At 42.5% G+C, this 15,514-nt stretch overlaps 4 protein-coding genes across 11 annotated transcripts in view; 3 read left to right on the forward strand and 1 right to left on the reverse strand.

The window, feature by feature from the left end:
• The first annotated feature begins 426 nt into the window (after window positions 1-426).
• On the forward strand, window positions 427-3,570 carry LOC127350995 (zinc transporter ZIP9). The gene is made up of 7 exons (XM_051378103.1): window positions 427-734; window positions 1,049-1,154; window positions 1,400-1,570; window positions 1,662-1,718; window positions 2,086-2,171; window positions 2,270-2,404; window positions 2,519-3,570. The coding sequence occupies exons 1-7, from the start codon at window positions 639-641 to the stop codon at window positions 2,777-2,779; spliced, it is 912 nt and encodes a 303-aa protein (XP_051234063.1). The 5' UTR covers window positions 427-638; the 3' UTR covers window positions 2,780-3,570.
• A 248-nt stretch (window positions 3,571-3,818) lies between these two features.
• Window positions 3,819-9,074, reverse strand: LOC127371918 (coiled-coil domain-containing protein 177). Its single transcript, XM_051415160.1, has 2 exons — window positions 8,979-9,074; window positions 3,819-7,023 (listed from the first exon to the last, which is right to left on the reverse strand). Exon 2 carries the CDS (start codon window positions 6,837-6,839, stop codon window positions 5,151-5,153), a length of 1,689 nt encoding a protein of 562 aa, XP_051271120.1. The 5' UTR covers window positions 6,840-7,023; window positions 8,979-9,074; the 3' UTR covers window positions 3,819-5,150.
• A 674-nt stretch (window positions 9,075-9,748) lies between these two features.
• Window positions 9,749-13,905, forward strand: nsmce4a (NSE4 homolog A, SMC5-SMC6 complex component). Its single transcript, XM_051415170.1, has 10 exons — window positions 9,749-10,012; window positions 10,121-10,201; window positions 10,552-10,682; window positions 11,953-12,104; window positions 12,356-12,455; window positions 12,794-12,884; window positions 12,976-13,070; window positions 13,169-13,217; window positions 13,310-13,395; window positions 13,495-13,905. The coding sequence occupies exons 1-10, from the start codon at window positions 9,808-9,810 to the stop codon at window positions 13,558-13,560; spliced, it is 1,056 nt and encodes a 351-aa protein (XP_051271130.1). The 5' UTR covers window positions 9,749-9,807; the 3' UTR covers window positions 13,561-13,905.
• A 1,167-nt stretch (window positions 13,906-15,072) lies between these two features.
• tacc2 (transforming, acidic coiled-coil containing protein 2) overlaps window positions 15,073-15,514 on the forward strand; it is a 49,956-nt gene continuing 49,514 nt past the window's right edge. For 5 of the 8 annotated variants that reach the window (XM_051415081.1, XM_051415090.1, XM_051415101.1 and 2 more), the window contains exon 1: window positions 15,075-15,505. In XM_051415081.1, the coding sequence (XP_051271041.1) occupies window positions 15,395-15,505 (111 nt within the window). In that variant the 5' untranslated portion in view covers window positions 15,075-15,394. Of the gene's footprint in view, window positions 15,506-15,514 lie in introns of all 8 variants that reach the window. The other 3 variants (XM_051415128.1, XM_051415118.1, XM_051415148.1) reach the window with 3 other exon arrangements.

The raw sequence follows: 15,514 nt of genomic DNA on the forward strand, positions 1-15,514 counted from the left end.
TATATTTTCCCAGTGGTATAGTGGCGCCTGGAGTAGTGGTTACTCTTTAATTTAAATCAATATATTTATACATATTATTTATATTTAATATCTATTTAAAGCAGTCATCCAGCAAAGGATAAACGTTATAAGCAGTGACATGTAAGACTACTCTTTCATATTTAGGGCCCTGTACTAATTGCACATTCATTTGCAATCAGTACTGGCTCACAGACAGCTGAGACAACTACATCATTCTGCATTCTCAGTGTATTCCTTACTCAGTCCACATTGGACAACAATGTCACCAGAACACTAGGCTCCTAAATGATTCACATCAGAGGGGATTTAGAAGTGGGTATACCACTGTAGTTTTTGGAGGTAGATGATTGGAGGGCCTGGGGCTGATGGAGGCGGGGTGGGGATGGAGGCAGGGTGCAGTTCTCGGGGTCAGACACTGGGTGTTGCTGCTCTGGAGGGAAGTGCAGCTGTGGAGAGCGGACGGACCGAGGCGCGACGTGGAAAGGCAGAATGGCAACTTATCTCCTTCAATGCAACGAATTATATCCAGCGACAGCATGAGAACCGGATCCGAGAACAGGATCTAACATGTCTGCAAACTGAGTCTCCACCTGAGTGAGGAACTACTTACAGTCGCCATGGACGGCGGGTTGACTATCACTTTTATATGTGTTGCGATGTTTGTAGGTTGTTTTTTACTTGGATTCATCCCACTGTTGTTCAGACTCTCTGAGGTGAGTGTCCTCTTGTGTTTTATTTTTATTATTTTATTTATTGGCAGATTTCCATCAAACGATTCAGTCCATCAAAACTTTATTTTAATCTGTGGTTCAACTGATTTAGCAACTGGAGGGCTGCCCACATACACATGATGCATTACAGTGATTTACACCCGGAGATAATGTTTGTATCTTCATGAATGAGCCTTACTGCTGCATTATCTGCTTACTGTAACGGAAATCTTAGAAACCGCTCCAGGTTGTGTCTGATAAATGATCTGGGGGGAGGGGGGGGGGAGAATCAGCTGAAGTCATGTGTCTGTCACCAGAAAAGCCTCCAGTTTGTCTCCATCCTGGGCGCAGGACTCCTGTGTGGGACAGCACTGGCTATAGTCATCCCAGAGGGAGTGGGCTTACTGGAAGAGTCATGGAGAGGTGAGCAGTGTATGCACACACAACTGGACTCACAGCCTTGAGGTTTACCCCGTTCCCTTTTGGTTTTCAACCGATCACACATAATCCACTTCTTCCTCACCACTAAACTTAACACCTGCGTTTCATTGTGACCCCCCCCCTTGAGATCAAGCACACGAGGATGAAAGCACACTAAATGTGTGCCGCTCTGCCTTCATGTTTGATTTGATCAAAAGCTCTTCCCGTCCTTCATCTTCTCTCTGCAGCCTCCTCCTCCTCCTCCTCTGATGTGCCATCCGGCCTGAATGCCAGTGATAAGAATGCAACTTCCACAGAGAGGGGCCCGCCGCCTCGGTTGTTCATTGGGGTGGCTTTAACGTTCGGGTTCACCCTCATGTTTGTGGTGGATCAGATCGGAAGTTACTTTTCCATGCGTGGCAAGTTGGCAGAGCTCTCACACCAGTTTCATTTTGCAGATTGTCACCTGTGCACACATCTTTTTATTTACCTTGCAATGTCTCATTTCAGGCCAAACGAACCGTGTCGGCATCACGGTCACTTTGGGGCTGGTTATTCACGCTGCAGGTACTGACTCAGCCTAACATTTAATGTACACTTCACACTGTTTGCCCAAGGTACGTAGGATGTATCAAGGAATTGCAGACCACAAGCCTGGAAAATTCCCAGCAGAGCACTGGTGTTGTTCTTTTCCTCATGTGACATGGCATGTGATTCCTTCACTGTTGAAGTCTTTTATGTTTTAAATGACTTCCTTCAAGTCTATAGCACAGCCTGGAGGCTTTAGCTTCAGCTCACATCCGACTTTGGCAAAAACCTGGCATGCAGCGTGGCAAAAAACATCAAACCAGACTCATGTTCAATGTTGTTGAAAAAATCCACAAGAAGAAGTAGATTTTTGTGACCATTAAAAAGGTTTTTGTTTTGCGTATAGCTGATGGATTTGCTCTGGGTGCTGCTGTGGCCACGGGGCAAGTGACAGTGCAAGTGATAGTGTTTTTTGCTGTCATTCTACACAAGGTGAGGTTCCCTGAGAGCTAAATATATAGTAGTACTGACCACAAACAAGGTGTAAAAGAGCTGATAATAAGACCTGACTGGTCTTTCTTCTCTCCTAGGCTCCTGCAGCTTTTGGGTTGGTCTCCTTTCTGATGCACGCAGGCCTTGAAAAGAAGTACATTCAGGGACATTTATTGGCTTTTTCTGCTGCCGCACCTATAGTTGGCATCCCCACGTACTTCATATTACACGCAGTAAGCACACATCAGCCATGTTGTGTCTATCTGAAAGAAGACGTGTTACATCCCAGTCATTATACAGTTTCAGCTGGTGGTTCAGAATTATCTGACTTGTGTTTGTGTCCACAGTCTGCCAGTTCATCTCAGAGCCAACTCAGTGCGACCGGCGTGGGAATGCTCTTCTCGGCCGGGACTTTCCTCTATGTGGCCACAGTGCATGTTCTCCCTGAGATCAGCAGCAGCAGGACAGGCCAGCCCGCCTCCGACCTCCAGCAGCCCCCCGGAGCCGAGGCCCACCAGCATCGACACCTGGGGCTCCTGGAGAGCCTCACTCTCATCCTCGGGATCGGGCTCCCGATGGTGCTCGCTCTTGGGCTGCATGACGACTGAAAAAGAAATGCCAGGGCAGTTAAGTGTGGCGCAAAGGGCCGCTGTGCCTGAGGGTGAAACTGAGCACCTGTGTTATACTGTACAGTGTAAACTACTGGGATAGAACAATGATGGAGCGGACAACATGTGCCTGGGAGGAGAGCTTACCTTGGTCCAGCTATTGTTTGTGTATCAAAGAGCTCTCCAGTATGTCTAACGAATCTGATAGCTAATATATTGTCCTCAGTGGACTGATTTTCCATTCCAAGGTGTAATTTGTTGCCAAGTTTGAATTCAGTAAGCCCTCTCTTTTATTATGCCTGACAAAGATACCGAGGACATGGCTTGTTTGAAGGTGGAAATCCCAGTAACTTGATAGATTTCCTGGAACAACCAAATAATCTGTTACCCAAACAATAGGTGATCTAGGTTGTACATTTTAAAATAATGTCTTCGTTGTTTGTACAGTCAGGAGCTTGAAACCAGCTCCATACTATTAGTCCATGAATGTGCAATAGTGCAGATAACCAAGACAAAGGATGTGATATCCTTGTGATTTTGTGCAGTGGTGTAATTTGTTTCATAGTACAGCGGATGTGAGGAGGAACATCAGCAGCAATAAGTAGGAAGTCCAGCAGCTCCTGTAAAATGATATGTGAGTCTAACAGAAACAGGTGGCTGACCATAGATACAGAACATAACTGTATCATGTTAACTGTAATTTGTTATCTATTTGCTAATGACCCCTGTTGTTTTTCTCTGCTTTTTAGCATGTGCAAATTAAAAAATATATTTCATTTTATGATAGCTTATCCCACTGCTTAATGTCTGGTTTTCTTTGGTCCTCACACGTGTTTTTTGATGCAGAGGTAAATTATCAGATGCTGATTCATATTTAATGGCCAAAGTGTCACATAGCACCTGGTTTTTATCAGCCACCCCGGAGGAGCTGGGCACAGGTGTGCTAAGTAGAATTACTCGAGTTAAATACAAATATGGGAACAAAACATCACACTTTGAAGGAGGATTTATTAATTAAAATTTAATAAAACATGCAAAAAGTTAGCAAATCTAATACAAATATATACAAAACTTGATTCTCATAGCAATCTGATTATTACACAATATATGCTATACAACATCACACCACTAATGGCTAATTTCAGCAGTTTCTTATAGTCCAGAACAGAAGTGATGCATTATGAGCTTTTATGTTTATGTCCTACACTTAAAAATGTTATTCTACTTGAGTCCATGAATTATGGTTCTGCTTTAAACTTGTAATAACAGTTCTGCCTTATCTGCCCTACCTAATACATAGAGAACATTTTTAAATGCTTCTAGTGAGACATGGTGACATGGTGAGACACTGACGATAGTCAGACGACCACAAGAACAACACAATGGTCAGCTAAACATTAACCATCAGTCTGCATCAGAGCGCTACAGCTTGGCTCATCTTCAACCTCCCGAAAATGTCCCACAATTCCTCTCTTATCTGCACTCCACTGGCTGCTAATGGTGGCTCATATCATATTAAAAACACTGATGTCAGCCCTCAAGCACCCCAATGGCTGCAGACCGCAATTTAACCCGTCACTCTCTGGTCTGCAGCCTGATCCTCCACCCTATAAAGCCAACCATTGTAGGGCTGTAAGACCACACTGTGCCATGTTGGATCACTTGATACAAACTCCTTGTTTCCATTAACCTCCATCCAATATGTGTTGTAACAAACAAAGTCATTATGTGTGTATTTATCTCAGAAAAACAATGAAGTGGAGTGGCTCACAGAGCTGGTCAGATAAATCACAGGTCTTACAAGATGATGTAGACTTTCTCTAAGAGAAAATCACACAGTGAGTTGTTTACAGCTCACAGATATATGCAACCTGCCATTAAGGGGACACAACAAGCTTCAAGCACTGCTTTAGAGTTTATTATCCTGATGGCAGGACACTACATGGTCCACTCCAGTTTCATTCTAAACTTTTAGGAATTTAAATACCATTGTAAACAAAAAAAAAATTGAAAATATATGGCACAATCTCAGGGACTCTTACACTGCGGCATCATATCAAATGAAATATGTGTTTGTGATTCATTTAACTCCTAAAATCACAGTTGTGGAAACATCTCTGACACCAAATGATCCACAGCATGTTCAAGGGCCCCACCATTCACCCTACAGCAGCACACTGGTTATAACACATTCAGATACTTGTCTACTATGGCATGTCTTTACATTCCTAGATTGCAGATAGGAGGGAGGTTTTTTCTGAATAGTTTTTTCTTATTTTACCGCAGCTCCTATTCATCTCTGTTTATTATTGCCTGAGCTGTGCTGAAGCATGTGCGAGGAGGTGCTGATGTTGGGAGTTAATCGTCTCTTTCATAGTTTCATGTGGTGCATGGAGGCAGTCAGCTGAGCCTCCAGAGCCATCTGATCAAAGGTTCTTCTGTGCGTATGCTGTCTCACTCTCTCCCTCATGTGAAAGGAGGCCAAAGCCAGCCTGTGCGCCTCCTCCTGTATCTGCTCCCGCTGCATCCGAAGCCTCTCCCTCCTCCACTCCTTCACGGAGATGCAACTCTCTCTGATCTTCCTCATCGCCTCCTCCTCTCTCTGCATCCTCTCTCTCAGCCTCTGGTGGCAGAGCTGCCTGTGTCTGTTGTGCTCGTGTGTCTGCTGGGCTCTGGCCCTGTGCCGGGCCGAGGCGTGCAGGGCGGCTCTCTCCATGCGCCGCTGGCTCAGCTGCACCAGGATCTGTTTGTGTGTGAGCTGCTGGTAGCTCTGCAGCTCGGCCCTTAGGCGCGCCCTCTGGATCTGCTCCTCCTCCTGGGCTGCCCGCTCCTGCAGCTCCCTCTGCCGTGCCTCTACGGCCTGGGCACGTATCTCGCAGGAGTGTTGCAGCTTCTTCTCCAGGGTGCTCCTCATCTGCGCCTCCTCTTCCTCCACCTGCTGCTCCACCTGCTGTTTCAGCAGTACGTGCCGTAGCAGCTCCTTGCGATTCCCCTCCTCCAGCCTCTTCTTCTCCTTGTTCTCCTGCGACACTTTGCTCCTCCTGGCCTTCTGCTCCTTCTCCATCGCTACCTGTCTCTCCCTCTCTCGCTCCCTCTTCTCCACCTCCTCCCTCTCTCTCAGCAGCTTCTCCTGGCATCGTTTGCGCCCCCCTGCCTCTTTTTGTGTCGCCTCTATCTTTTCTCTGCGTTCTGCCTCCACCTCCTCCTTCAGCCTCCTCCACCTGTCTTCTTGCAGCAGCACCTCCTGCTCACGTTCTCGTGCTCTCTCTTCCTCCCGTAGCTCCCTCAGCCTCCTGCGGGCCTCCAGCTCCCCACGCCACCGTTGCATGTTGTGCTTCAGTTTCTTCCTCCTCTTCTTCTCTTCCTCAGCCCGCTGGATCTCCTCCTGCCTGCGGGACTCCTGTCGCTCCTGTTCCTCCTGCTTGGAGAGCTTCAGGGAGGCCTGCTCCTCCTCGTGCTTCACCAGCATGAGAGCTGCAATCTTGCGGTCTCTCTCCGGCACCGTGACACACATCTCCTTTCTGATGTCCTTGGTGAGCCTCTCCAGCTGCATCTCAGTCGCCGGGGAGTGCCGGAGGTCTCCCAGGCTGAAGCTGCAGACTGTGCTCCTGTCTGGGTGTTTGGTACCAGCAACCGAACAGGAGGACCTGCTCATAGATTTCCCTCTAATGCACAGATCTGCATACGGGATGGACCCTGGTGAGAGATCGTTGGTCTCAGGCACCACTTCCAGGCCTTTACTCTCACCACCTGGCCACCTGTCCCCAGCCGCCTGGATAATCCTCTCCCTCTCCTCCCGGCACATTTGCAAAAGCTTATTTCTCTCCCTTTCGTAGGTTTCATGCATAACTCTCACCGCCTCGAAGGGCGCATCATTCTGTTCAGCAATCAGTTCGTTCAGGGATTTAATCAGAAGTTCAACAGGTTTGACACCCAGACGTGCACAGGACTGCAGCGAGCGGGGGCTCGTTAAAACAAACGGACTCCTCTGCGCATCGGCCGAGTCAAAGTTGTTCAGGTCCAAATGAAGCCCTGGAGAGGTGGACCTCAGCTGCTCCATGATGCAAAAGAAAAAAATTACCTGGAAGACTCCAGGCGCTGCAGCAATGTGCTCCTGCTCCCGTGGTGCTCCGGCACTGTCTCAGTCAGTCTTTCCACTACGGAGAGGTCATGGAGGGATTAGCAGAGGCTTTCCAGACAGGCAGCAGTTTAATAGCAGCTCACTGTCTCTACCTCACCTGCAACTAAATGACACACAGGGAGGCTTAAAATGTTTCCTCTAAACATTTTAAAACAGCTTTATTTATAGGCTACAAAAAAATTGTTTTTAAAAAAAGTTAAATAAAGCATACGTCTGGATGACTTTAACAATTTGTTGAGTAACAATTTGCGTGTAATACATTTAAGTATTCAGTACACACACACTAAAAAGGGAAAGTTTTCTGTAATTATTTCAAGAAAAAATTCCTCTTAAAAAAAACTAATTGAAAAAATAAATAATAATAATTTTGGGTAAACATATTTTAAACTTATTCTAATAATTAAAAAAAAAAAAAAAGAAAGAAACATGTCCAAAACCAGTTCACTTCCACCGTTGTTGTGAAGGAAACTAATGATCCCAGTGAACAGCTGGAAGTGACGGAGAGAGGACGCTTCTGGTTACCATGACGACAACAACAACCAAAAAACAGAACAGACTCAAGAGCGACTGTCTCGCGTCGGTCATCGTTGGTTGATCTTATCAGAGGACACCCAGTGGAAACTCTCACTAAACTAATATTTATTATTTTCATTTTCTAACACACACACACACACGCTTACTATTTTATTTATTTATTTAAATTTTTAATATATTATTTTCATTTTCTAACACACACACACACACACACACACACACACACACACACCGCATACTATTTTATTTATTTTAATTTTTAATATATTATTTTCATTTTCTAACTTTCTTTCATTTTTTTCTCCTTCTTCTTTGTTATTACTGTTATATTGACAACAGACTACTAGTTTTAACTGTAGCCTGTTACTTTACTATTGTTTTAATGACATTTTTAGTTGACGCAAACTGATTGATTGATTGTAATTAATTACTTATTGACTGAGATTGATTGATTGTGATTGTGATTGAATCAATCATACAGTATTACCAACAGTATAGATTATAATAAATGTATTGTAAATGTTGTTTTCCTTTATTGTTATTATTATTATTATTTATTCCAAACGCTTGCTTTGGTAATACGTACAGTGTTACGTCATGCCGATAAAGCCATTTGAATTGAATCATAGCGCGCGCCCTGCCGGTGAGTGACGGTGGGATGACCACGTGGACGCGCTGACGTGTTTTGACCGCCTGATGACGACGATTACTGAAGTTGGTTTCATTCTCGTCAGTAAATGTAAAACTTTGAGCTGAAGTTTTTGTTTTGAAACTTTTGTGTGTACAAAATCATTTACTTTTTTAATAATTCAGTTTCAGTATCTATTAAGAATAATGTAGGCAGTATTTTAGTTTTTTTTTTTTAACAGAGTCAACAAATGTACATTTTAGGCAGCCTGCAAATCAAGACCAATTTGCTCTCTGTGGCATGTCTGCAGCAAATTAGTTATCATTTTGAAGCTCTGATGTATTTATCAGGGGATTCTTGTCTTAATGTTATTCCTAATCTACTTGATGCAATAATAATATTTTTAATAACATAACATCCATTTAATTTAAAAGCATCAACACTGAGGGGGGTTGACCACACTAGTGGCATTGGTAGAATATTTACAAACACATTCCCCACCTGTGAACTTATTGGTTCCCAGTTTACACTGATAACGACTTTAAATTAGTATTTAATTGCCTTGAAACGTGGAAATACTGAGTTCACCAAATAAGTTTTCTTTATTGAATTTATACTTTTAATTCTTCTTTTTTTCCCCTGTATTTTTATACGGCTGAAATATTTTTAGTTTTTTAAAATAAAGCTGCATTATTATTGTAATTTAAATATTTTGGGGTGAAAGTTTCACATTTTCCACTTTCAGATCGACCACCAACACAAAACTGACTTCGTCTCCGTCAACATTGATGAAGTGCTCGGCGCGCCTTCTCTCCGCCGCACAGGTATGTCGAAGTTACCGCGAGAAACACAAAGGGATTTAGTTCAACAACAACCAGACGGTGTTATGAGTTCACCTGTAGTGTGATATCTGCTGCGGCGGGAGAGTCAAAAGTCCCAACAATCAGTTTAGTTGCTAACTCAGTGGATTTGCTAGCTAACATCGACTAACGTTAGCACACAGACCAAAGATGCAGACGTCTGAAACGAGATAGTAAACTGTTCCGTACTTCCGTGTTTGCGTCTGCCGTTGGCTCGGCAGAAGTTTGCTTCAGGCTTTTACCGGTAGTCGACCGGGGTTTTGTTTTTAAAATGTTTTTTTTTTTTTTAAATCTGCTTTAGGATATTTGTTGGGCTGTTGAAGTAACGCCAGACCAGTGCTTGGTTGAGATTTAACGTAAGTTTAATTAAACAGATTGTGTTAGAGCTTAGTAAGTTAGTTTTCCAGTAGCTAACGTTAGCTACGGCTCGGTCTCATTTAGCACATATACAGTACGACATCGGTAGGTCGATTGTATTAAATGAATCACATTACGTTAATTAACTTTTATTAAATCTGACGCATGTTAACGTTTCCCGCTTGGCCAATCTTGCAAATGAGCCTCAAGTAGCGGATTTATATTTTGGCTTTTCTAACCTCTTTGGCTATGTTAGGGTTTAGCTAACGTTACATTTTAAACATAATGTTAAACAACTTAACAACGCAATCCCCATTCAGATTATATCTATAACGTACTATTTCTTCAAGAACTGGAGTCAGAATGTAGTTAATTGTTGAACTATTGGATATTTATTGTAACTATAGTGGACCTGTTTTGTGTTTCCCTCTCTCAGCACACACACACACACACACACACACACACACACACACACACACACCCAAGCTCATTCACTAACTGACTGACGATGAAGAGAGCCAGAGGCGGCGGTGATGAGGAAGCTCCCCGGCAGAATGGCTCCGCTGGCCGAAGGAAAGGAGATCAACAGCAAAGTGACGGGGACGACGGTGCAGGTGCCTTCGGCCCGGCTGACCTGCAAGACGACGACAATGATCCGGGACTCAGGAGAGAAATCCGGAGCAAGTACAGAGACCTCATCAACTCAGTGCAACGTGAGTGACAGCATGGACAGACAGATAGGTGGGGGGTGGGGGGGGGGCTGAGATGTTGGGGTTGTTTATTTGTTGACAACATGTATTTTTGCTTCTTGTGTTTTTCAGAGAACAGGGAAGACATGCTGAGTCCCTCCAACAACAAGCTCACAGAAGTTTTAGAGGAGGCAAACAAACTTTTTAAAGATGGTATGTTGTGGGATACAACCGCGCTGCAGTTCGGTGTCTGTGAAGATACACTGCAGGGTCATATGTTCAATCAACTCCAAGTGCACTACACAACTGATGCATATTCTCAATCAGAGCAAACTCTTAACACTGGCATCTTCATTGAAATAAGTTTGCACGGCAGGAGGAGGATCAGGGGTTTGTATGATCCTGTTTCCTTCCACAGTCCAAACGCATGCCGGTTAGGTTAATTAGCGGCTCTAAACTCCCTGTTTAAATTACTCAAGCACATAGAGTGTCATATTTTTTGTTTCCAGCTTAACACTTCATCACAGTTTGGTCTGTTTTAATCTCGCTGTGTTCTCTGGCAGTCCGGCAGGCGAGAGAAGCAGCTCTGGATGCTCAGCTCCTCGTCGTGGCCACAGACCTGGGAAAGGAGAAAGCCAGCCAGCTGTTCGCTGAGGGAACTGCTTTTGATCCAACAGCTTATGCTGAGCACCTCGTGAGTGAGTTTATTGTGTATGACTGCGTACATAAAATGTGCTGCGGGAGTGTTGAACACAAACTGAGGTGGCCCAGTGTCCTGTTACGGCTGATAATAGCTTATTACAGATATAGTGGTATTGGTGTATATTGTTCACCAGAGAGCAGCAACACGTTTATTTCTCAACTGTAAAATGTCCACATCAGTATATATCTTGGTCCCAATTCTTAAAAAGCGCAAATATAAGAGATCTGTATTAAAATTGGTTCTTTATGTCATGTGTTTATGTAAAAAATAAAAGCCTTATACTATAATAAATATATAATATTAAAGGCTATATAATATTCTAATATTAACTGTGTATTATTTTAATAATGGGATATTCTATACAGGAGTCGTGGCTGCTCAGTAATATATTGGTGCATAGCTGCAACTCGCTTGTTTCTTACCTGTGAGACAGAACATTTAAGAAATATCTCTTTGAATACTTAAATACATTGTAAAATATACATCAGTTTATAGTGTTTATACAACTATTATTTTTTTCAAACATTTTGTTTTGAAATGGACGCAGTGTTAAAGTTGGCATATCTTTTAATCAGATATAAATAAATAAATAATGTTTATATTCTGCACACACAATAGCATTAAAAGGTTTTAATATTTGATATACTCCTGACAGCAGATTAAGACACTATAAATCTATATAAATGCACAGTCCTGCATACCGTCATATACAGTGAACCCACCAGAATCTTAAAAAATGATAGTAAAACAAAGTTTTGGACATGCTGCCCAGCACTACGTTCTAGCTGTTTTTTGGCCCTTTGTTAGTTAAACAAGAGGAGGAACATCTTTTTAAGGCTATGATAGGCTAGACCCGCATGTCTCTCAGCTTGTTCTCCATCCAGGTGACCAAAGTCCACCTTTCTTTACAGTATTACACAATTTAGTGTCATTAGTCTCTTACTTTGGTTGGAAAAATTGACATGCACTGTGACATAATTTTATTTAAGACTGGGGAGAAAGGTTTTTCTCCTGTATTAAAGAGCAACAATTAATTTATAGAACCGTCTGACCTAAATTTAATGCACCTACTAAGAATAAAAATAGATAACCTCCCAGGTATGTTGTTATAACAACAAACACGACTCCACACTGCTTTATTTATATAGCACTTTACCATCACAGAGCAACTTAGCAAAAGAAACAAAAAAATGTAATGATGTAGTATACAGTATGTGTGTACATTGCAGTGAGCCTGAGATTTCTCTGCTTCTCCCGACAGTTGTCCTTCATGGGTCTCAACCGACTGGAAGACGGCGAGGACGATCAGCAGAACGGAGGTGCAGTTGATGGTTATCTGCCCCAGGATGCTTGGCACAGAGTAGCGAGGAGAGCAGAGTGCTGTTTCAGGACGTCACCCTCCTTCCACTACATGTGAGTGCCTCAGTGTGTTACGTGACAGCTGTGGCCTAAGTGCCTGCCTATTGAAACAACCACTTACGATGACAAAGGCACATTGTCATTAATCAAATTTTACATTAAAAAATCCCAGGAGGAGGTGGAGAGCACATTAAGCCTACAATTAAAAACTGTTTATATGTTAATAATTCCTTTTTCCTTAGTTTATTATTGTCCTTCAGCAGTATTTTCTGTCTCTGACTCATTACTGTGGGTCTTTTCATCAGGATGGGTTCGTTCCATGCGGAGCCACCTCCTCCAAAGCAGAGGATAGAACGGCAAAGGAAGGCACCCAGCAAGGAAGCCAAAAGGATGATGCCTACTCAGGTAGCTGAACTCACACTTCCATGGCTCCAGTTATCTACATGCATGTGACTATACAAACAGTTATGAAGGCAACTAACGTGTCAGATAATTAAGAATCTAAGATACCCTTAAAAGGAGCAACCTCCCATCACCCTACAAAAGTGACAAAATCAGTGAATTATCTTTCAAAACGTATCTTGTGTTATTATTTAATAGACAGTAACAGTAGGTTTATTTCCAAAGACACATATTTTCTTAAAATGCTGTTTTTTTATTTTATGATTTAAGCCAATGTTCACATAATGTTTAGACTGAGAGTGTTTTGATACTTACGGCATCACGTTAATGTTGTCTGTCAGCTGAAGAAAATGGAAAGCTCCCATCAAGAAGCGACAGAGAAAGAGGTGGAAAGGATTCTGGGATACCTGAAGAGTTATTACCAAGATGATCGTAAGTTTAAAGTCGACCTCATGGCCACTAACATTTAAACATTGTGTGTTTATTATTTGCTCATGTGTCTTTTTTTCTTCTTCTACTTCAGCAACATCCCCAATATCATATTTCGAGTTTGTCATTGACCCCAGCTCGTTTTCCCGGACAGTAGAGAACATTTTCCACATGTCTTTTCTAATCAGGGTGAGCTGCATGTCCAGAAGTTTTTTTTTGTGTTTTAGTTGAGCTTGTGTGCCCTCTAGTGACTGCTAGCAGGTGTGACACTGTTGTTTGTGTTTCAGGATGGTTTGGCACGCATGTATCTGGATAATGACAAATTGCCTTGTATAGGTGAGAAGATTTAACATTTTGTGTGTGGAATAACAGAGGAAACGTCTTATAGGGGAATTAGTTAACCAGTGTTGTGTGGTTTTGTGTCTCAGCACCTGTAGAGGAGGGGGAGGTGGAAGCTGGAGGATCATGCAGCCGTAAACAGTGCATCGTCGCTATCAGCCCAAAGATATGGAAGGCAAGTTTTGGCCTGAACAAAGAGGATTTAATCTAACTTTATTTAAAACCTTGTGTTGTGTCTTTGGTCATAATTCTGTTGTTACTGTTTCTTTCCCAGGAGCTCATAGAAGCCTTCGACATCAGAGACACAATGATTCATCCTCCAAGCACGCAGAATGAGTGACGGACCCTGCCACTTCTTGTTAGCTGAACCTGAACATTGTTTTTAGGTGTGTTACGTTTTTAAAAAAAAAAAAAAAAAAAAATCCAAAAAGACACATTTGCAAAGACCCAGTATAAGTCACACTAAGCTGTGACTAGTGACTTGAAAGCACATTTAGTTTTAATTTTTTTCTTTTTTCTTTTTTTTTTTACTGTTTTTAGAGGTTTGAATAATAAAATAGAAAGAAGAGAAAGCTGGTACTGTTTTGTGTAAATCTCAGGTGTTGAACTCGATTTTATTCTGTGTAATGGCTCAGCACAATATACTGTATTTAAAACGGCTAATAAATAATATTTAAATTTTTAATTCTTGATTAAATGACTTTACAAAAGGATTTTTCTAATTATAAAAATAGTTTTTTCGGTTAGGTAATTATTTTTAATGTTTGCACACCAAAACCTCACAGCATTTGATTCCTAATGGGGAATACATTCTTATGGGTTGTGAGACAGGAAGTAAAACAAAAAAAATACAGGATTATAGAAGAAAAACGTATTTTAACCACCGAAAAAAATAAATATCAGTTTGAGTGTAAGCTTTACCTTGCTGTCAGACTGCTCTTTCTGAAGGGAAAAGGGGAATGAAGTGTACACTTTAAATAGGTTTTTCTGCTGACCTCATCCACAGCAGTACATTGCTTTGTCTCTGTCCTGGTACTCCTGTCTGCTTCTCCAAACCCGTGGGCCAACCGCCATCAACTGTAGGTAATAAACTATGGAAAAGTACCTCATACAACTCCACTTAAGAAAATCTGAAGTGTCCCTTTTAAGGTGTCTCTAATCTCTGCTCTAGGATTTATATGATCGCTTTACCTCTTCAGACCTCCTAAAAATATTCAAAAGCAGCAGGGGAGGGGTGGGGGGGTGAAATCGGTCTGATTGACATGGTCATAACCTACAGGCATGCAACTGGTGACAGTGCTTCATCTGAAGGGCCCGGAAGCTTAAAAGGTTGGGAACTGTAACAATGAAGCACAACTTTAAGAATAAAGTGTATCTGTGAATGAATGTTCACAAAATAGCTCTGGCCTGGTTGTAACAATGTGTGCATTTTCCTGCTTAAGAGAAACTATACTCTCGAAGCAGTTTCATAATGTTTTTGCTCCTGAGTGATAATAGATAGTAGATGGTAGAGGGAATTAAATCCAAAGCATGGAGGTTTTTATTCATGTAGTCTTAATTGTGAAATTTTTGGAAATATATTATCAGGATCCATGTTTCTGCTCTAGTACAAATATGTAGGGAACACAGAATATGCAAATGACTCCTCATTCTGTTTCTGCTTTAATTCTTCCTTCTGCTCTATTTTGGCTCCTTGAACTTCATGATCAGATTGTTGGATGAGTGTGCTGGTATCGTCGTTCGTTCTGTCACGATGATGTACCACCATCATCCTTGCCATCTCCTGGGTCTTTTTAAAGGGACAGGCACCCTTTATGCTGCCTCGCATCTCTTCCTCTCTCCCTCTCTGAGCAATTCTTCCCTCCACAGCAGTGCTTCAGTCTGCTCACCCGTGCAGTGATGTGAGGCAAAGCTTGCACATGAGGCTGGAAAGAGAGAAGCTCCCTTTTTTTTCACACTCATTTGGTTGGATTCCTTACGTAATGTAGATTTTATATAAGAATGGCTTGAAAAATATATGTCACAGGCGCACCACGGGCAATGCAGTGCAGAGCATTTATTAGTCACTGAGGCACACACACACACATGCAGACACAGAGGCGTGCACACACAGTCACTCTGTAGCTCCAGCACAGATCTGCCTGCTCTGGCGATGCTGAGTCTGACTGATAACGATGCAGTTCTGCAGAAAGGTGCTCTGCCAGCCGTGTAGTGCCAGAGTCACCTCACCAGAGGAGGACATGGAATACAAGATGGGGAGCTGCATTGGAATCTCACGCCGTCAGGTAAACAGA

Source organism: Dicentrarchus labrax, unplaced genomic scaffold (genome assembly GCF_905237075.1).
Source record: "Dicentrarchus labrax unplaced genomic scaffold, dlabrax2021, whole genome shotgun sequence".
Lineage (NCBI taxonomy): Eukaryota > Metazoa > Chordata > Actinopteri > Moronidae > Dicentrarchus > Dicentrarchus labrax.

Excerpts from the sequence above, each read along its gene's own strand:
- nsmce4a (XM_051415170.1), top strand. The coding sequence starts at position 9,808 with ATGAAGAGAGCCAGAGGCGGCGGTGATGAGGAAGCTCCCCGGCAGAAT. Across the intron at positions 10,683-11,952 it reads CAGCTTATGCTGAGCACCTC|TTGTCCTTCATGGGTCTCAA; the intron begins GTGAGTGAGTTT and ends TTCTCCCGACAG. Across the intron at positions 13,071-13,168 it reads ACATGTCTTTTCTAATCAGG|GATGGTTTGGCACGCATGTA; the intron begins GTGAGCTGCATG and ends TTTGTGTTTCAG.
- LOC127371918 (XM_051415160.1), bottom strand. The coding sequence starts at position 6,839 with ATGGAGCAGCTGAGGTCCACCTCTCCAGGGCTTCATTTGGACCTGAAC.
- LOC127350995 (XM_051378103.1), top strand. The coding sequence starts at position 639 with ATGGACGGCGGGTTGACTATCACTTTTATATGTGTTGCGATGTTTGTA. Across the intron at positions 1,571-1,661 it reads AAGTTACTTTTCCATGCGTG|GCCAAACGAACCGTGTCGGC; the intron begins GCAAGTTGGCAG and ends GTCTCATTTCAG. Across the intron at positions 2,405-2,518 it reads CGTACTTCATATTACACGCA|TCTGCCAGTTCATCTCAGAG; the intron begins GTAAGCACACAT and ends TTGTGTCCACAG.